Source organism: Dipodomys spectabilis, unplaced genomic scaffold (genome assembly GCF_019054845.1).
Source record: "Dipodomys spectabilis isolate Male_0828 unplaced genomic scaffold, ASM1905484v1 ptg000002l, whole genome shotgun sequence".
Classification (NCBI taxonomy): domain Eukaryota; kingdom Metazoa; phylum Chordata; class Mammalia; order Rodentia; family Heteromyidae; genus Dipodomys; species Dipodomys spectabilis.
Window position 1 is genome coordinate 40,994,163 of NW_024870679.1, and position 20,034 is coordinate 41,014,196.

The 20,034-nt window shown below is 48.7% G+C and overlaps 1 protein-coding gene across 2 annotated transcripts; it reads left to right on the plus strand.

The window, feature by feature from the left end:
- The first annotated feature begins 485 nt into the window (after positions 1-485).
- Positions 486-18,800, plus strand: Txlna (taxilin alpha). Of its 2 annotated transcripts, none has more exons than XM_042680535.1 (11): positions 486-604; positions 940-1,331; positions 1,914-2,252; positions 4,842-4,933; positions 6,168-6,338; positions 9,144-9,338; positions 12,904-13,023; positions 13,179-13,253; positions 13,931-14,023; positions 14,989-15,084; positions 15,711-18,800. In XM_042680535.1, the coding sequence occupies exons 2-11, from the start codon at positions 1,166-1,168 to the stop codon at positions 16,035-16,037; spliced, it is 1,674 nt and encodes a 557-aa protein (XP_042536469.1). In that variant the 5' UTR covers positions 486-604; positions 940-1,165; the 3' UTR covers positions 16,038-18,800. The 2 variants fall into 2 exon arrangements, with proteins under 2 accessions (XP_042536469.1, XP_042536475.1); XM_042680541.1 differs by having other exon boundaries at positions 546-562.
- The last annotated feature ends 1,234 nt before the right edge of the window (positions 18,801-20,034 follow it).

The following is a 20,034-nucleotide window of genomic DNA, read 5'->3' on the forward strand; positions in this document are numbered from 1 at the left end:
TTTTATCACCAATTAACCAAAAAGGCCGAAGTAGAAGTATGGCTTAAGTGGTAGAGAACCAGCCTTAAACAGAAAAATCTAAAGGACATCGCCCAGTCCCTGAGTTCAAACCCCAGAACCGGCACACAAATTAGTTTTTGTTTGTTTTTGTTGTTTTAATGAAGGCGTCCAAGAAAGAAAATGCAGAAGTAGGAGGTTAGGGGCTGATTTTGGATTCTCCAGGCTGGGGGTGGAGAAGGAAAGACTAACGAGAGCGTATGGGCAGATTAGCCCATTGGAACCTGCTTAGCCCATTGGAACCTGCTGAGTAGCCAGGTCCTAGGCTAAAGCCCTTTCTATTGCATCTTGGGACTTGTGGTCAAACCCGATGCATGAAGGGAACTGTAGTCCTTCCCTGTTTCCCCGCCGCCGTGCCCGCCTTCATTTGGCCTTTCCCAGCAAGCTCAGCGCCAACAACGACCGTTGATTGGCTGCTGTAGGAGCGGCACTACTGGAGGCAGCGGTTGCTCTGGGTTTCCGGTGCGAGGCCAGAACGGGAACGCCGACGGACGTCGGAGTTTTGGTGCGTCCAGCGGCGGCTGGTGGGACGAGACCACCAGGGGGGGTATGTAGACTGGAATGCAGAGGCCAGCCGAGGCAGCACGCTGACTCCGCGCGTGGGCCGGGGGTGGGGGTGGGGTATGTCTGGCGCGTGCGCAGACGTGCCGCACGGCTGGAGGGCACGCGGGGCGTGGGTGTGGGCGTGTGTGTGAGCGCGCGGGGGCCCACGTGGGGTTCGGCCCTGGGTGGGGGGGGGGAGGGAGGGATCACGACTCCAGCGTCCCGCCACGTCAGTCTGCGGCCCGGAGCCAATGCCGGCGCTCGGTCTGCTGTAGGAGGTCGTGTAGTGCCGGAAAGTGGCTTGCGGAGAAAGCAGGCCTCTTTTCTCATCCTTTGCAGGAGTCGCGTCCCGAAAGCCCGCCCGCGGAGGCACCCAAGTCTCCTGACTCGCCGAGACACGCAGTATCTGGCTCCGTCCGGCCTTTGGGCCAATTTGTTTGAAGAAGCTTTGTGCGCCTGGTGTTGGGAATTCTGATCCCAGCTGCGAAGAATTTGGAAGTTTGGATAGTTTGCAGTTGTCATTGTTTCTAAAGGATCTGCTTCTTACCCAGCGTTGCATATCACAATGAAGAACCAAGACAAAAAGAACGGGCCTGCCAAACAGTCCCACCCCAAAAGCAACCCAGGTCAACCGGAAGCCGGACCAGAGGGAACCCAGGGGCGGCCCAGCACGTTGGCTCCTGCAACAGCAGCTGAAGGTTCCACCAGCCAGGCTCCCGGGAAGACCGACGGTGTGTGTGCCAGCTCTGCATTTCCAGCGGGCAGAGGGAGGAGTTTGTGGTACTGGCCTGGCTTCTGGAGTTAGAGGATGAGGCCCCTGCCGACCCAGGAAGGATGAAATGGCGAATGAGAGGAAGCAATGCCCATCCTCTGTGATCCCCCTCCCCCACGCTTCCTGGGGCGGCGGTAGAGCCTCCTACCCTTAGCATTGGAATATAACTCTTGGGTCAGGCTTTGGCAGGGTTAAATCTGTTGACAGCTAAGTGAGACACCCCAACCCCAGCAAAACCAGAACACCTCAGTCACTGGTGGGTCATTGCCCTTCATATTTAATATATTTCTGAAAGTATCAATAACAAAATGTGGCATTTGGTGCGAAGGAAATGGACTAGAAGTTGAGCTTTCCCTACATGCCAGCCCAGCATCCTGGATGCTTTACATAATTGGCTTTATGTTCATAAACAGACATGTTTGGTTAGTAGTAAGGAATGGTTACATCATTTTGCAAGTAAGTAAACTGAGGTTTAAAGAAATTAGGCAACCCAGGCAGTAGTATAACCATCTTTTCCCTTCACCTTTATGCTTCCTTATAGGAGCCCAAGCCAAAGCAGCTCAGTCTGGCGCCCTCTGTGATGTCTCGGAGGAGTTGAGCCGTCAGTTGGAAGACATATTGAGTACATACTGTGTGGACAACAATCAGGGAACCCCAGCTGAGGATGGAACACAGGGTGAGCCCACTGAACCCAAAGAAGCAGAGAAGGCCCGAACTTATGCTGCAAGGAATGGGGAACCTGAACCAGGGACCCCGATAGTCAATGGTGAAAAAGAAATTTCCAAGGGAGAACCAGGCACAGAAGAGATCCGAGCAAGTGATGAGGTGGTAGACCGGGACCACCGAAGGCCACAGGAAAAGAAGAAAGCCAAGGGTCTGGGTGAGAGCCATCAGCTACTTATAAGACTTAACAGTGGGGAGAGTTGGGGGGGAAGAAGGTGGAATTTGGACCTGTTGTTCCATGGGCTAGCTTCCTCCCACAGGATTCAGAAGAAACTTCTCAGGCAGTTTCTGTAGTTAAAGTCCAGGGGTGTGTTGTTCCTATGTAGAAATATGAAAGTCATTAGGCAAGGCCTCCTAGCAGTGGGAGCAAATGCAGGCTGAAATCCAACCTTCTCTAGTTCAGAAAGTGGAGAGTTCAGGGCTGGGAAGATGGCTTAGTGGTAGAGCGCTTGCCTTTCATGCATGAGGCCCTGGGTTCGATTCCTCAGCACCACATAAGCAAAAAGAAAAAAGCCGGAAGTGGTGCTGTGGCTCTAGTGGTAGAGTGCTAGCCTTGAGCTGAAGAACTGAGGGACAGCACTCAGGCCCAGAGTTCAAGCCCCACGATTGGACCCAAAAAAATAATAAATAAATAAATAAAAAAGAAAGTGGAGAGTTGGAGGATAGACTCCTGTGCTAGCCATCACCATTTCTTTTTTTTTTTTTTTTTGTCGGTCGTGGGGCTTGAACTCTGGGCCTGGGCGCTATCCCTCAGCTCTTCAGCTCAAAGCGAGCGCTCTACCACTTGAGCTACAGCGCCACTTCCGGTTTTCTGGTGGTTTATTGGAGATAGGAGTCTCACGGTCTCTCCTGCCCGGGCTGGCTTTGAACCACGATCCTCAGATCTCAGCCTCCTGAGTAGCTAGGATTACAGGCATGAGCCACCAGCGCCCGGCCGCCATCACCATTTCTAACCTGCAATATGACCTTGGTCATGTCCTTTCCCCTCTGGCTCATTCTTTCCATGCTTTTATAATAAAAGAATTGGACCACCAAGGTTGAAAACAAATGCCTACATAAGCAAGCTAGACATGAGTCCTTATAAGAACCAAGAGAAGGCCTACTTCATCCAAAAGATTTACTGCCCATGGGTGTTAGTTTCATGCTGTCAGCCTAACTAGTTGGCAACTAAAGTAGTATTAGCCCAGCAGAACCCACTTATTGATTGGACTTGACCTGATAATCATTTATTTGAAGTCTCTATGCTAATGTGTTTGGGCCTTTCAAAGCTAACTGACACATTAGAAACCTGGTCTAAGACTGGTCGGAAGCACATGGAACGCTCCCTAACATTAGGAAGATGGGGGAGAGAAAAAACAATCTAGGTTAAGTGATATTGTACCCATGTCCTAGTCCACTGTTTCCCTGTCCTAGCTTAAAAGGCACTTTTATTTTGTTATTGTTTGGTAAACCTTGGGATCACACATACACACACACATATATGTGTGTGTGGAATATTCATTTATATATGTTAATATATATATTCATATATATGTGTGTGTGTAATATTCATTTTAAGTTTACTATTTGGTTATATCTGTTGACAGAAGTTTAGTTATTTGGGGCTGGGAAGGTGGCTCAGTGGTAGAGCGCTTGCCTTGCATGCTCGGGGTCCTGGGTTCAATTCCTCAGCACCACATAAGCAAAAAGAAAAAAGCTGGAAGTGGCACTGTAGCTCAAGTGGTAGAATGCTAACCTTGAGCTGAAGAGCTGAGGGACAGCACCCAGGCCCAGAGTTCAGGCCCCATGACTGGACCCAAAAAAAAAAAAAAAGTTATTTTTCTCTGAGACCAGGAGACATAAGCATACTCCTTTTGGGATCTCACCTCTCACAGACTTTTCTTCCCAGGCTGGCTTTGAACCATGATCCTCAGGTTTCAGCCTCCTGAGTAGCTAGGCATGAGCCAACAGTGCCCAGCCAATTCATTCATTTAATGTAGTCTGTAACATCCATATGGACATTGCTGGTACTGCACTGATAGCAAGATTATATTGGTTGTGGGCTAGGATGTAGCTCAGTGGCAAATCACTTGCCTAGCAAATGCAACATCCTGGGTTCAATCTCCAGTACTTTAAAAAAAAAAAAAAAGCTGGGCACCAGTGGCTCATGCCTATAATCTTAGCTACTCAGGCTGAGATCTGAGGATCACGGTTCAAAGCCAGCCCACGCAGAAAAATCCATGAGACTTTTTTTTTTTTCCTTACTGGTCGTGGGGCCTGAACTCAGCCTAGGCACTGTCCCTCAGCTCTTCACCTCAGGGCTAGCGCTCTACCACTTGAACCAGAGCACTTTTTCTGCTTATATGGTGCTGAGGAATCAAACCCAAAGCCTCATGTATGCAAGGCAAGCACTCTACCACTGAGCCACCTTCCCACCCCACCCCCATCCCCCCCTCATGAGATTCTTATCTCCAGTTAACCACCAGAAAAACCAGAAGTGGCGCTGTGACTCAAGTGGTAGAGTGCTAACCTTGAACTGAAGAGCTCAGTGCACAGGCCTAGAGTTCAAGCCCCTTGACCCTCAAAAAAAAGAAAAGAAAAAAAGACCAAAAAATTTTAGTTTAAAGTAAAAAGATTAAATTGGTTCCAAGCCTCATGAAGCACCTTGTTCAGTAGTAATGCTGCATCAGAGCTCACACGTGTGGGTCCTGGCCTGGAGGGGACCCCAAGAAGGAGGTGCATGCTTTTTGTTCCCTGTGTTTTACAGGTAAGGAGATCACCTTGCTGATGCAGACACTGAACACGCTAAGTACACCGGAGGAGAAGCTGGCTGCGCTGTGCAAGAAGTATGCTGAACTGGTCAGTGCCCTCTTCTGCTGATTCCCTTCCAGCCTTTGGAAAGTCAGCGGGTTATGGTGGGGTATGGCAGGGGCAAGATACATGGCTGGCTTACTTCCTGCTCATCTTTTCTCTGAGTCCTTATTCCATCTATTAAATCAAAATTCCATTCCCAGCCAGCCATTTTAGAGCTGACAGTATGAGATATAAAAAAGGAGAAACTTCACATTCCTTGAAAGAAATCTCTCAATGCTTTCCAGGTAAAATAGTCCAAGCTCCTTGGCCCGAGTCCCAGATACCATATGGTCTTTCCCTCAAGTTTTTCTCTATGCATCTCCAAAATACAGGGACACTGGTAGTTCATGCCTGTAATCCTAGCTTCTCAGGAGGCTGAGATCTAAGGATGAAGATTCAGAGCCAGCCCGAGCAGGAAAGTCTATGAGACTCTTCTTTCTAATTAACCACCAAAGACCAGGAAGGGGAACCATGGCTCAAGTGGTACAGCGTCAGCCTTGAGCAAAAAAAGGATAAGAGACAGCATCTAGGCCCTGACTTCAAGCCACAGTATTGGCACAAAATGGAGAGGGAGAAGGGATTATGTCTATCTTACGAAATTCTTGTAAGAATTAAAGAGAATATGAAAAGAGAAACTGCATTTTAGAAGGATTTGGCCAGGGAAGGATTGCCAGTGCAAAAGAAGAGAAAATGAGTTTCTGGAGTGATACCCTTAAGTAGAAGAGGGAATCTGAGGCCCACCCTGCAGGACACAGGACTCTACCTCAGTGAGACCATGTCTTGGGCTGTGATTCAGGAGAGGACATGTGGACTATTGGATAAGAGAATATGCTGGTACTCCTTTAGGTTTTTTGGTGTTTCCAGGGAAATGAGAAAAATGGTTTAGCAAAAGCCAAGAATGATGAGGGAAAATGATAATGAATTCTGGAAGGAATGAGAGGGACTTATGGGGACTATGAGTGAGTCAGAGGAGGGTTCAGCAAGTAGTCACCCTAGAGTGTAATGAGTTAGTCTGAAGTATCTTAGCTCTGTCTCTATAGTTGGAGCTAAGCTAGAAGCTGGGGTCTGCTGGCTCTGTGACACCCACACACTGATTATCCTTTCCTGTATCCCTACAATGAAGCCTTGAGTTAGTGTGGAGTTTGTAGCAATTTATCAGGCCGTGAGATCCCATCCGGAGGAAGAGGACACTGCTCAACTAAGTAGAGTCCCTGGTACTCACTGCACTTTCTGTCCCCAGCTAGAGGAGCACCGGAACTCACAGAAGCAGATGAAGCTGCTACAAAAGAAGCAGAGCCAGCTGGTACAGGAGAAGGACCACCTGCGAGGTGAGCACAGCAAGGCCATCCTGGCCCGCAGCAAGCTGGAGAGCCTGTGCCGCGAACTGCAGCGACACAACCGCTCCCTCAAGGTAGGTCAGCGGTTGCCTGGCTTTCCTTCTCCCATCTGGGGGGTTTTCCTTCCAGTAGGCTCACAATATAGAAATATACCTTTCCAGGGCTGGTATTGAGGCTCCGTGGTAAAGCACTTCCCTAGCATGCAAGAGGCCCTGTATGCCCAGCACCCATAATGCTTAGCCTTTAAGAGAGGCACTCAAGCCCATTGACTTGTATTTACATTAGATTAGGTAAGATGCTAACAAAAACTACTCGGTATTTCTCAGATACAGTCCTAGTGTATTAGTCAGTCGTCTTCTCTATAACAAATAAGTTGAGTTAATCAACTTTAAAGAGAAAAGTTTATTTTGGTCCATAGTCTTAGAGATTCTAGTAGTCCATGATCAGTTGTTGCCTTTGATTTTTGGCCTCTGGTTGGGGAGTAGCACAGAACATTTTGGCAGGAGTGCATGGCAAAATAAAGCCCACTCATTTTATAGCTGGAAAACAAAAGGAAGGGGAGAGACTGGATCTCACTAGGCCCATCTATTAAAGATCCCAACAACTCATAAGAATGTCATGCTGCCAGGCGCCGATGGCTCACACCTGTAATCCTAGCTACTGAGAAGGCTGAGATCTGAGGATCGCGGTTCAAAGCCAGCCGGGGCACTGGGGAGGTAGCTCAGTGGTAGAGAGCTTGCCTTGCATGCATGAGGCCCTGAGTTCGATTCCTCAGCACCACATAAGCAGAAAAAAAACAAAAGTAGCGCTGTATCTCAAATGGTAGAGCGCTAGCCTTGAGCTGAAGAGCTGAGGGATAGTGCCTAGGCCCAGAGTTCAGGCCCCACGACCGACCAAAAAAAAGAAGCAGGAAAATCTACCTTTAATTAACCACCTGGAAACCAGAAGTGGCTCTGTGGCTCAAGTGGTAGAGTGCTAGCCTTGAGCCAAATTGCTGAGGGACAGCGCCCAGAGTTCAAGCCCCACGACCAACAAAGAAAGAGTTAGATACCATCTCAACAAGTATAATCCCATATGAAAGAGGCAAGTACAAGGCCTTGAGTATTGCCAAAAAAAAAAAAAATGTAGCCTTTTAACTTTCTTCTTCATGCGTATTTATTTTTAATTTTTTGTATCAGAACTAGGGCTTGAACTCAGGGTCTTACACTCTTACTTGATATTTTTCACTCACAGCTAATGCTCTACTACTTGAGCCACACCTCCACATCTGGCATTTTTCTGGTTAATTAGAGATAGAGGCTCACAGACTTATGTCTAGGCTGTTTTCATATTACTTCCCCAATCTCAGCCTCCTGAATAGTTAGAATTACAGGTATCGGTTCTATAAACTGCCCCATTGTTTTGTCCTTGGCATCTCACTTGCTAGGCTGGCACTTCACTACGTCAGCCTTCACTTCACTGCCTTCAGCTCACTCATTCCTTTGAACAACATTGATGGGTAGGCATGCTATATTTTATCAGTGTCCTAGTTGAGGTATTTTTGGGTTGTTTCTAATTTTTTACTATGACATACAGAGCTGCAGTGAGAATTCTTATTTTATGTGTCCCTGGCCACAGGATACATCCGTGGAATAAATCTTGGAAGTAAAATGACAGGTCAGAGGGTATTTACGTAGAATTTAAATTGTGGTCGGTTTTTCAGGTTGTCTTCCAGTAAGGAGACAGGGTACTCCCCACCAGCAGTGTCTGGTGCTTAATTCTGCATAGCCCTGTGAGCCCAGGGTATTACAAAATTATATTAACTGCAGGCTGGGAACATGGCGGGGGATAGAGTGCTTGCCTCACATGCACACAGCCCTAGGTTCGATTCTTCAGTACCACATAAACAGAAAAAAGATGAAAGTAGTGCTGTGGCACAAGTGGTAGAGTGCCAGCTTTGAACAAAATGAGCCCAAGGGTAGTGCCTAGGCCCTGAGTACAAGCCCCAAGACTGGCAAAAAAAAATAAATAAATAAAAATTAACTGGGCCTCTGGGAGGGACCCAGGCATTTATTTATTTGTCAGTTCTGGGGCTTGAACTCAGGGCCTGAGCACTATCCCTGGGCTCTTTTGCTCAAGGTTAGTGTTATACTACTTTGAGCCATAGCTCTGTTTCCATAAAACCACATTTAAACAAGAATATTTTGCCGGGCGCTGGTGGCTCACGCCTGTAATCCTAGCTACTCAGGAGGCTGAGATCTGAGGATTGCGGTTCAAAGCCAGCCCGGGCAGGAGAGACCGTGAGACTCCTATCACCAGTAAACCACCAGAAAACCAGAAGTGGCGCTGTAGCTCAAGTAGTAGAGTGCTCGCCTTGAGCTGAAGAGCTGAGGGACAGCGCCCAGGCCCAGAGTTCAAGCCCCACGACTGACAAAAAAAAAAAAAACAAGAATATTTTGTCTGAAGTCTTCGGTAAAGCCACACTGCTTTGGAATAGCATGCATTTTTTTAGGGCAAGAGCTCCCTTAAAACCATTTGATTGATGGAATTGGGAATGTGGCTTAGTGGTAGAGTGCTTGCCTAGCATACATGAAGCCCTGGGTTCAATTCCTCAGTACCACATACACGGAAAAGGCCAGAAGTGCTGCTGTGGCTCAAGTGTTAGAGCACTAGCCTGAGCAAAAGAAGCTCAGGGACAGTGCCGAGGCTTTGAGTTCAAGGCCCAGGACTGGACCCCCCCCCCCCCCAAAAAAAAAAAAAAAAAACCCTTTTGATTGACGTAGGAGTGTAGTTCATGACATCTTGGAGTCTGGCTGTCTGCTCCTTGTTTTGGCAGCAGGGAGGGCTGTTGACACTCTGGGTGGGGAGCAGTGAATGATGGTGCTGGCTTCTCTGCCCAGGAAGAAGGTGTGCAACGGGCCCGGGAGGAGGAGGAGAAGCGCAAGGAGGTGACCTCACACTTCCAGGTGACACTCAATGACATTCAGCTACAGATGGAACAGCATAATGAACGCAATTCCAAGCTGCGCCAAGAGAATATGGAGCTGGCAGAGAGGCTCAAGAAGTTGATTGAGCAGTATGAGCTACGCGAGGAGGTGAGGTCTATGGCTAACAGCCATGGGTAGCACATGGTTCACACATGTATTCAGCACCAATATAGGACCCTTTAGGTTCCTTGTCCTTCCTCATAGATTGTGGTAATGGAGAAGTAATTCACCATTGGGCACCGGTGGCTCACACCTGTAATCCTAGCTGCTCAGGAGGCTGAGATCTGAGGATTGCAGTTTAAAGCCAGTCTGGGCAGAAAAGTCCCAGTGAGACTCTTTTTTTTTTTTTTTTGTCAGTCATGGGGCCTGAACTCTGGGCCTGGGTGCTGTTCCTCAGCTCTTCAGCTGTAGACTAGCGCTCTACCACTTGAGCCTCAGCCCCACTTCCGGCTTTTTCTGCTTTTTCTTTTTTTTTTTTTTATGTGGTGCTGAGGAATTGAACCCAGGGCCTCATGCATGCAAAGTAAGCACTCTACCACTGAGCCACCTTCCCAGCCCCCCCCCACCCCCCCCCCACCCCCCCAGTGAGACTCTTACCTCCAGTTAACCACTCAAAAACCAGAAGTGGTGCTGTGGCTCAAAATGGTAGAGCTCATTAGCCTTGAACACAAAGAGACTCAGAGACAGTGCCCAGGCCCTGATTTTAAGCTCCATAAGCAACAACAACAACAAAAAATAGAGCTGGGTGCCGGTGGCTCACGCCTGTAATCCTAGCTACTCAGGAGGCTGAGATCTGAGGATCATGGTTCTAAGCCAGGCCGGGCAGGAAACTCCATGAGACTCTTACCTCCAGTAAACCACTAGAAAACCAGAAGTGGTGCTGTGGCTCAAGTGGTACAGCTCTCGCTTTGAGCTGAAGAACACAGGGAAAACGCCCAGGCCCAGAGTTCAAGCCCCACAACCGACCAAAAAAAAAAAAAAATTGTGGGGGAACTCAGTTCACACAGTGCACAGCACCTGTCTCAAATGCCTGGGTCAGGTATCTGCTGGAATTAGATGCATCCAGATTTTAGAATGGTGATGTGTGCCTGTCCCATCCAGGCCTCAGGGCAATGCCTCATATTCAGATACATTAATATTTAACAGTAAAATGTTGAGACTCACAATGGTATAGGTAAAGTTTGGCTGCCAGCTTCTGACAACTTTAGTCCTGAGAGCTTTTTAAAATTTGGAATTTCAGAGGACATGCTGGATTTGTGGACAGTGATAGGCTCTAGGGACTGTGTCCATTAATTGCTTGCTGCTTCTGCCCCTTGAAAAGGCCTGGAATCACCTCTTTAGCTAGCACTGGCTAGTTCTTAAGACACTCGAGTCTTTAAAGTCCCCCATGCCAGTCACTTGGTTGTTCTGGGTCTGTCTTTGCCACAAGAAGAGAAACACTACAGCTACCTTTTAGGACTGCCTGAGGATTTCTCTGGTCCAGCTTCTTTCCTAGGGCCAGGCTAAGACAGGAAAGGCCTGCCCTTAGACCTTGCTCACAGGCAAGTATGGCCACCATGTGGATGCAAGGAATAGAGGAGACTCCCTGACCACTCTTCATCATCTGGAAACAAGCCCACTCATGACACATTCTGTTTGAGAATTGACTTGTCTCTCAGCCCTGAGAGACATGGAGGCTTTCTGGGCCAATAAAGTGAGGCACCAGCCCCAAGAATCTGAGTATCTTTTTTCTTCTCCCCAAAGAAGAAAGGACTTGTTGCTGCCTGTTTGGGAGATGTGGATTCACCAGGCCCTTTAGCTTCTTATTTACCATCCTCTTGTACTGGGTTCCGGTGTTCCCACCTGCTTTCTCTGAGCCTTTGAACCTTAGATCATAGAGGACTAGAACTGTCTTCATAACACCTTCCCCTTTCCCTTCCAAAGAAGAAATCAGAGTCACTATGTCCATTATTTTACAAAACACAGGGGATTTTCCCTTTTTGGGGGGGAGGGGTTCTAGAGCTAGAAGTTGGGGCCTGGCACTGACCCTGAACTTTTGTGCTCAAGACTAGCACTCTACCACTTGAGCCACAACTTCACTTCTGGCTTACTTTGGTACTTAATTGGAGATAGGAGCCTCACAGTAGCGGGCGCCAGTGGCTTACCCCTGTAATCCTAGCTACTCAGGAGGCTGAGATCTGAGGATCACGGTTCAAAGCCAGCCTGGGCAGGAAAGGCCATGAGATTCTGATCTCCAATAAACCACCATAAAACCAGAAGTAGCACTGTGGCTCAAGTGGTAGAACACTCACCTTGAGAGCTGAAGATCTCAGGGACAGCACCCAGGCCCACAGTTCAAGCCCCCTGACCAACAAAAAATAAAAGAGCCTCACAGTCTTTTCTGCCCAGACTGCCGTTGAGCCATGATCCTCAGATCTCAGCCTCTTAAGTAGCTAGGATTACAGGCATGTGCCACCTGTCTAGCTGGGATTTTCCCTTGATAAAGCACTTGAGTCCATCACCTTCTCCATTCACTCTCTCACTCTCTCCAGGTCCCCCAAGGCTCATTTAGCAACCAGAATAACTATTCTTTAGGATCTGCAAGTTTAGTCTTCAGCTATAGACATGACAAATTGGGCTGGGCATGTGACTCAGTGATAGAGCACTTGCCTAACATGTGTAAGGCCCTGGATTTGATCACCAGCACTATTTTAAAAAAAATAGCCAGCCCGGGCAGGAACGTCCATGAGACTCTGATCTCCATTAACCACCAGAAAACTGGAAGTGACACTGTGGCTCAAGTGGTAGAGCGCTCACCTTGAGCTGAAGAGCTGAGGGACAGCACCCTGGCCCAGAGTGAAAGGCTCATGACTGACCAAAAATCCTAGCGATTCAGGAGGCTGAGACATGGGGATTGCAGTTCAAAGTCAGCTTGGGCAGGAAAGTCCCCATGAAACTCTTTATCTCCAATTAACCACTCAAAAAACCAAAAGTGGCACTGTGGCTCAAGAGGTAGAGAGAGCACTAGTTTTTTTGTTTTTGTTTTTTTTTTTGGGGGGGGGGGGTCCGGTCGTGGGGCCTGAACTCTGGGCTTGGGTGCTGTCCCTCAGCTCTTCAGCTCAAGGCTAATGCTCTACCACTTGAGCCACAGCACCACTTCCGGCTTTTTTTTTTTTTTTTTTTTTTTGCTTATGTGGTGCTGAGGAATCGAACCCAGGGCCTCAGGCATGCAAGGCAAGCGCTCTACCTCTGAGCCAACTTCCCAGCGCTAGAGCACTAGTCTTGAGCACAAAAGGATAGCACCCAGGCCTGGGTTCAAGCCCCAAGACCAGAAGAGTAATATGCATCTCTATCAGCTGAGTTAGCTTGTTTATAGAAGTACTTTTGCCCTTTGTTCCTGGTCCCAAAGGAATAGGACTGCAAAAATGAAGCCTGATAATTCCTTGAGTTAGTCAGTCTGGATGTCAAAAGGTCTGAGTGTGTTTGGCTTTCTAGAAACTCGTTTCATCTATAAGCCCTGTGCTTGCCCCAAGTCTAACTCACTAAGAGAGAAATAGGTAAAGTGGGAAGTTGGCTTTCCAGGAACATGGCTCACATCCTGCTGGACACATAGGAGTTCAGCCTGTCAGATGGAGGTGAGACAGAGTGGGGTTCCCTCCTGACAAGCAGACCCCTCCTTCCACCTTTCCCACAGCATATCGACAAAGTCTTCAAACACAAGGACCTACAGCAGCAACTAGTGGATGCCAAGCTCCAGCAGGCCCAGGAAATGCTGAAGGAGGCAGAGGACCGACACCAGCGAGAGAAGGACTTTGTGAGGCTCAGACCCCAGGGCTGGGGTGGGGGATGTGAGGACATGGGATGGGGATAGCAGATAGCAGTCAGACCATTCAGCTTCCATGGGCTGAGAAGGCCAAGCATAGCCCTTGGGGCCTTCTGAGAGGGTCCGGTGGTCTGTCTTGGAAATAGCTCCTGAAAGAGGCGGTGGAGTCCCAGAGGATGTGTGAGCTGATGAAGCAGCAGGAGATCCACTTGAAGCAGCAGGTGAGATGAGATTTGGCTGGGTCCCATTGTGTAGAGAATGACACAGACAATCATTCCAGAGCTGGCTCTGCCTCAGTCGCTGGGAAGCTAGCTCCATGAGCTTTTGTTCTCGCTGTCCTTAGGCAGTATCTATAATGATGGGTGACCAAGGAGCAAGACTGATTTCATTCCTAGCTCAGAAATGTGTGCTTTTGTAAAGATAGGTACACAGAGTTGTTTTCAGTTTTTAGGCACTGGTGGCTCATGCCTGAAATCCTAGCTACTTAGGAAACAGATCTGGGGATCATGGCTCAAAGCCACAGCCTGTCCAAGCAGGAAAGTCCATCCATGAGACTCATCTCTAACTAGCAGTAAGTTAGGAAAAAAAAAAAAAAAGTGAAGCTGTGGTTAAGTGGTAGAGTGCTAGCCTTGAACAAAAGCTAAAGAACAGCCTTGAGTTTAAGCTCAAGTACCAGCACTAAAAAACAGCAAAGAGAGATGAGGGTCTTAATATGTTGAAGGCACTCAAAACTCCTATTTCCAGGAGCATTTTAGCATTTTAGATTATTTCCTTCCATGTATTTGCTTTTATTTATTAGAAAATGGTATCGTGGTACAATTGTTGAGTCAGGAAAGATGTGAATTGGCCAGAGGTGCCTTCCAAAGACTCTAGCTTACCTGTGTGCTTCTTCACCCAGCTCGCCCTGTACACAGAAAAGTTTGAAGAGTTCCAGAACACACTTTCCAAAAGCAGCGAGGTATTCACCACATTCAAACAGGAGATGGAAAAGGTAATGATGGTCCAGGCCAAGTGTGCCTGTTCAAGGCACAAGTCACTTCATTCACAGAGGGGGCTCTCCCTTCAGAAAGCCACCTACCTATGGGTACTTCATGGGAGCTCTTCACAGTCAGATTGCTATCAAAGGAGCCTTTCAGTTAGGCACTTGTGGCTCACACCTATAATCTTTTTTTTTTTTTTGGGTCCCGTCGTGGGGCCTGAACTTAGGGCCTGGGCGCTGTCCCTCAGCTCTTCAGCTCAAGGCTAGCACTCTACCACTTGAGCCACAGCGCCACTTCCGGCTTTTTTTCTTTTTGCGTATGTGGTGCTGAGGAATTGAACCCAGGGCCTCATGCATGCAAGGCAAGCGCTCTACCACTAAGCCACCTTCCCAGCCCCTCACACCTATAATCTTAATTACTCAGGACGCTGAGGTCTGAGGATCATAGTTAGAAGCCAGCCCAGGCAGTAAAGTCAGTGAGACTCTTTTCTCCAGTTAGCCACCAGAGAACTGGAAGTGGTACTTTTGCTCAAAGTGGTAGAGCATTAACCTTAAGGGGAAAAGCTCAGGGACAGTGGCAGGCCCTGAGTTCAAGCCCCACAGCTGACAAAAAAATAAAAATAAATGAGCCTTTTCCCTGGAGAGGAGTTGATTGATAGCAGACATCAGTTTGGTTTGATTTTTTTTTTTTAATTGGTTCCTGCATGTTTAGTGCTTGGGATTAAAGCCAAAATGAGCTGCCTCCCATATCCTCTCCCCCACCCCCAGCCCTGGTGGATTTTTAGCTTATGACTTCTGGATGGATGGATGGGTGGATGGATGGGTGGGTGGATGGATGGGTGGGTGGATGGATGGATGGATGGGTGGGTGGGTGGGTGGGTGGGTGGGTGGGTGGCACAAAAGAGATTGTTACCCACCTTAGAGACAGATGTGCAGATAACCCAGCTCTGTTTCTTTCCATCTGTCATGTAACCCAGATGACCAAGAAGATCAAGAAGCTGGAGAAAGAAACTACCATGTACCGGTCTCGATGGGAGAGTAGCAACAAGGCCCTGCTCGAGATGGCTGAGGAGGTAAACAGAATGGGGCTAGGGATACAGTTCCTGTATATCAGGCTCTCTCAGCCCTCTCATCTCCCTCCTCCCCATTGATGATGCCAGGAAGTGGAGCTGGCATTCCTGTGCATATCTGTCCAAGTCCAAAGGTAATGCCTTTGGGAGGTAGTCAACGCTGCAGTAGGACTATGGGGAAGCCCAAGGGAGCAAATGGAAGAAGTGATACAAGAAGCAGGAAAAAAAAACAGGGTTGCCAGAAATGCATGTAGAACAGCTCAGAGGGCTTCAGTATGGAAGGACAGAACTGACACTGGAGAAGCAGCTACAAACCAGCTTGCCAGATGACAGAGATCTGAGTGTAGTCCTGCTTCTCAGACACCAAGTGCTTTGCCAACGTAACCTGGTAGATAATTAGGGGAATACTTTGACTTCCAAGCCTTGCCCCTATCTGGACCACACTACTCCCAGCTGACAGCCAAAGCATTCCATAAACCGGGACTGTGTATCAGAAAGGCCAACTTAAGATACATTTTTCGACATTTTGGTGTGGCTGCTGCTAGCCTTGCTGAAAGTGTTTCCCAGCAAGTGTAGCATTGTACTAGGGGTTTCTGGGATGGCACTAAAGGCCCCATTTCTCTCCCTAGAAGACACTTCGGGACAAAGAGCTAGAAGGCTTACAAGTGAAAATCCAGCGGCTGGAGAAGCTGTGCCGGGCACTGCAGACAGAACGTAATGACCTGAACAAGAGGGTACAGGACCTCAGTGCTGGCAGTCAAAGTCTCCTCACTGACACTGGCCCTGAACAGAGGCCAGAGGCTACTATTACCTCTAAGGAGCAGGGTGGCAAGGGGCCTGTGGCTCAAACACCCAACTCCCCAAGGGCCACAGAAGTTCCTGCCTGCCCAGGAGGGCTGAGCACAGAAGCATCAGGTCAAACAGGGCCCCAAGAACCCACCTCTGCCACAGCCTGAACTTCCTGGTACTCAGGGTATGCTGGGAGGGGAGCAGCAACCCAGCCAGGCATAGCCTGTACGCCACTCCCAGCCCTGAGACCAGGGTGCTCTGACCCAGCTGGCATTTGACACTTTGCAAGTTTGGATTTTATGGGTCAGTTTTACACTCATGGGGCACATGTGCAAGGCCACGGGTACATTTGTAAGTGTACAATGGGCTTGCGCTGGGGTGATGCTAAATGAAGTCGGCGGCTCTGCTGTGAGCTGAAGTCTAACAGAAGAGAGGTCCTCAGTAGCTCCTGTCACAGTGAGCTGGCAGTCAGGTGACTTGAGCCTTTCCCTGCCTGAATTGAGGCTCCGACCCCTCCTAGCCATTTTGAGCTGTGACAGCTATACACCCAGGTCTGGACTCCATTCTTTTGTGAGCAGGGCTTGGGCAGCTTGGACTCTCCTAGCTCCCCTGGAGGCATTGCTACTCCTCTTAGTCGGAACGATGTCCCTGGGCAGAGCCTTTTGCGGGCGGAGGGTGCTTAGAGCTGGCGGTTGAGCTGCTTTCCTGCCTAGGACAAGGAACCTGGAGGATGTTTCTGCGTGAGATGGTGCACTGGCCAGGAGCCTTTGGGCACCACTTCCCCATACCTCTGGCAGTACCAGGACCAGGCCAATGTTGCTTCTCAGTAGCCTTATCATTCACAGGTGCCTCTAGCCTGCACAAATGACTGACAAGAGATCACCCAAAGGATCTGTCTGACGGTTTTGTTTTGCATGTGACAGTTTGTATTGCTCTTCTAAGGAAGGAAAAGCAGGGCGCTGCAGTAGTGCTTCAGGTGCCTGGCCTCCAGTGCTCCACCCTCCTGGCTTTTCTGTCATGTTGCTGCCAAGAGGTTTCCTGTTTGGGAAGATAAGATTAAGAGAAAGGAAAAGGCTCTGATGGCTTTGCCTTCATTTGCCTATGGGTTTCAATCCTGAGAGGCCACCAAAGGTGGCGGTGTTGCCATCACCTTCTCCATGAAGCAGTTGGTGGGTTCCAGGTCCACTTGTCCCCTTGGCTTTATGGGTCAGTTTCTGCTTCTTGCCCATTTTAAACCCCACCCAAATAAGCAGCACTTGAGGTTTGTCCTGGTGCTGCCTGCTAGCACCTTTGCCCAAGAAATCAGAGCCCTCCTTGAGATTCTGTTTCTTTCTATGTGGGAGCTCTCAGCTGTTGTCCAACAGCTAAGGAATGAACTTGAGTGATAGACTGGGCCCAGGAAATCCACAGAATGGCTGCAGGTATTTGTGTGTCCATCTTACTCCCCCTGTATCCGTTGCTGTGTTCTATATGTAGCAGGTCTGTCTGCTCAAAATTCTTGTTGCACACCTGCCAGGGCAATAGCCAGTCTTTGCACAGAGAATTTTCTGGGGCTATAGAAATGGGTTTTGCAAGCAGGCCTAGAGGTATGGTGCCCATCTTTTGCTGGGTCTTAGCTTCCGTGAGCTAAAGGAGCCACAAATCAAGATTGGACCAAGTGGGTTTTGTCTCTTGATGTGTTTGAACTAGATCATTGCCCTGCAAGTCCTTTCATTTCTCACAACTAGCCCTTAAGTTCCCCCAATAAATAGGTTCAGGAAGAATGTTATAATCTGAATCACATTTTGACTTAGACCAGACTTGGCAAAATAATCACCGCCTTTGTCCAATGGCATGCACCACTGGTCTATTTCAAACTTTGCTGATGCCCTCCCGTATCCTTAATTCATCCAAGATGCCCCAGCAACAGTATGAGTGCCGAGATTTTGCCATCCTAGCTGAGGTCTGCCCTCCTATGGAGAAGTATTTCATGTTCCCCTCTTCAAAATCCCCCTGTATTGGGCATGGTCCTTGCCTCTTCCTGCTCCAGGAAGGCCATCTCGCTCTCCCAGCCTGTGCCCGGATAAGGAACACAAGCTGCCAGCCTCACAGGGTTTGCTAGGCTATAGAGGTGCCCCTTGAAGGATGCAGAAAGGCCTCCGTGGCCCTTGCCTCACTTCAGCTACCTCTTAAACACGGGGATAGGGGCAGGGTCCCCATTGTGGTGGATGGGAGGTCAGTGTGCAGGTGGCCCGAGAACTTTGGCTCAGCTCCAGGCCAATCTGTAGGCAGGGATCTGATCTCCACTGACCAAATCTTCCTAATCACTACAGCTGCTCTCCTTTTCAAAGTCAGCCCAGGAATCTGGGCCAGATAGAGGGGAGATGGCCGACCGCGAGTGAGGGCCAGTGCCTTCCTCACCCAGGTGAGTCCCACGCGTGTGACCTCAATTTCAGGACCAAGAGCTGTGTTGGTTTGGGTTTTGGGTTTTTTGGGTTTTTTTTTCTTTTTGGATCATTAGCCTTTCTCCAGGGCCCTTACTCTGTGTATAGTAGCTGGCTGTCAGGACTTGTTCAGTTGGGAGCTTCACGCATGCTATGTCCATAGCACTTTTTTTGTTTTCCATGAGGTATTGGGACCATGGGTGGAGCTCAGGCACTTGCCATAAGAATGTTATTTCTGTAGAGATGGTGTTTAACCTTCACCCCTATTGTGGTGGCCTGCTGAGTCTGTTATAGCCCGCCCACCTTGCACAGCAAAAGGTGGTCATCCTGGACAGCTGGGAGCTGCCTCTGTCCTCATAACCGCTTTCTTTACCCAGCCTGTCCACACCCAGACCTGTTTGTGCAGATAGCTTCTTTTTGGGGGGAGGGGATGTCCCCTTTTGGTATTTACAACAGCCAGGGACTTTATTGTATTTTACACCACATTAAATAAAGTCTGTTGCCTTACTTGTTTATCTCCTGACCTGTGGTCATTTCCTATTCCAAATCCGCATCTGCTCCCCTCCCTTGTCAGCAATGAGCTGCCTTTGCTAGGTAGGAAGGTGATCATATAGTGCATCGGAGGGTTTCCTTCACTAAGGAAAATAAACTGGGTAGCACAGCAGTTAAGATTGTCAGTTCAAGGCCAGCCTAAGCTATATAGCAAGACCCCATCTTAAAAGATTGCCACTGGCTTCTGGAGTCACAAGCTAGAGAATAAAATGGTACTTTTAGTAAAGACAGTGATACTGTTGAGGTGGAAGAGACCCTGCAAAAGGGCAAGCAGAGGTAGAACATCAGTAGGTGGTTCTATGGGAAATGCAGACGCTCAATAGAACAAAAGGGCATGAGGCTTAGTCCCACAGCACATGTATCAGGACAGGGAGAGGACCTGCTAAATGTAAAGAACATGATTTATGAGGAAGGCAAAAGAAGGAACTTGGCCGAACTTGGCACACACCTGCAGTCCTACTACTCAGGAATCGGGTATGGAACATGAGCTTGAGGCCAGCCTGGGCTACATAGACACTCTCAAGAAACAACAACAAAAAAAACGTTGGGGCTGGGAAGGTGGCTCAGTGGTAGAGCGCTTGCCTTGCATGCCTGAGGCCCTGGGTTCAATTCCTCGGCATCACATAAGCAGGAAAAAAAAAGCCGGAAGTGGCGCTGTGGCTCAAGTGATAGGGCACTAACCCAGAGTTCAGGCCCACGATGGACAAAAAAAAAAAAAAACCGTAAATTGTTCTCTTTCCCCTGTTCATTCATGGGCAACTAAACTGGTCTTGCCCATCACCCTGTTTGTGGGGTTTGGGTTAAGTACAAATTGTAACAAAATGCTATGTGATGAGTGCCCAAGAAATGGCAAGGGCAACCTAAGTGTCCTTGCTCTAGGCCTCTGTAGGTAAGTGTATACCCACTCTGTGACAGTCCTAGCTTATCATCTCTGCCCCTGCCAGCCAGGGTCCTGGTGAATTAATTATACCTGTGCTGGCCACATTGGTTCCAATAAAAGACCCTCTGACTGAGTGCCAGTGGCTCACACCTGTAAACCTAGCTACAGGAGGCTGAGATCTCAGGATCTTGGTTCAAAGCCAGCTCAGGAAAGTGTGAGACTATCTCCAACTAACCACCAGAAAACCGCAAGTGGCACTACGGCTCAAGTGGTAGAGTGTGTTTGCCTTGAGTTGAAGAGCCCAGGGAT

Excerpts from the sequence above, each read along its gene's own strand:
- Txlna (XM_042680535.1), top strand. The coding sequence starts at position 1,166 with ATGAAGAACCAAGACAAAAAGAACGGGCCTGCCAAACAGTCCCACCCC. Across the intron at positions 1,332-1,913 it reads GGCTCCCGGGAAGACCGACG|GAGCCCAAGCCAAAGCAGCT; the intron begins GTGTGTGTGCCA and ends GCTTCCTTATAG. Across the intron at positions 4,934-6,167 it reads GCAAGAAGTATGCTGAACTG|CTAGAGGAGCACCGGAACTC; the intron begins GTCAGTGCCCTC and ends TTCTGTCCCCAG.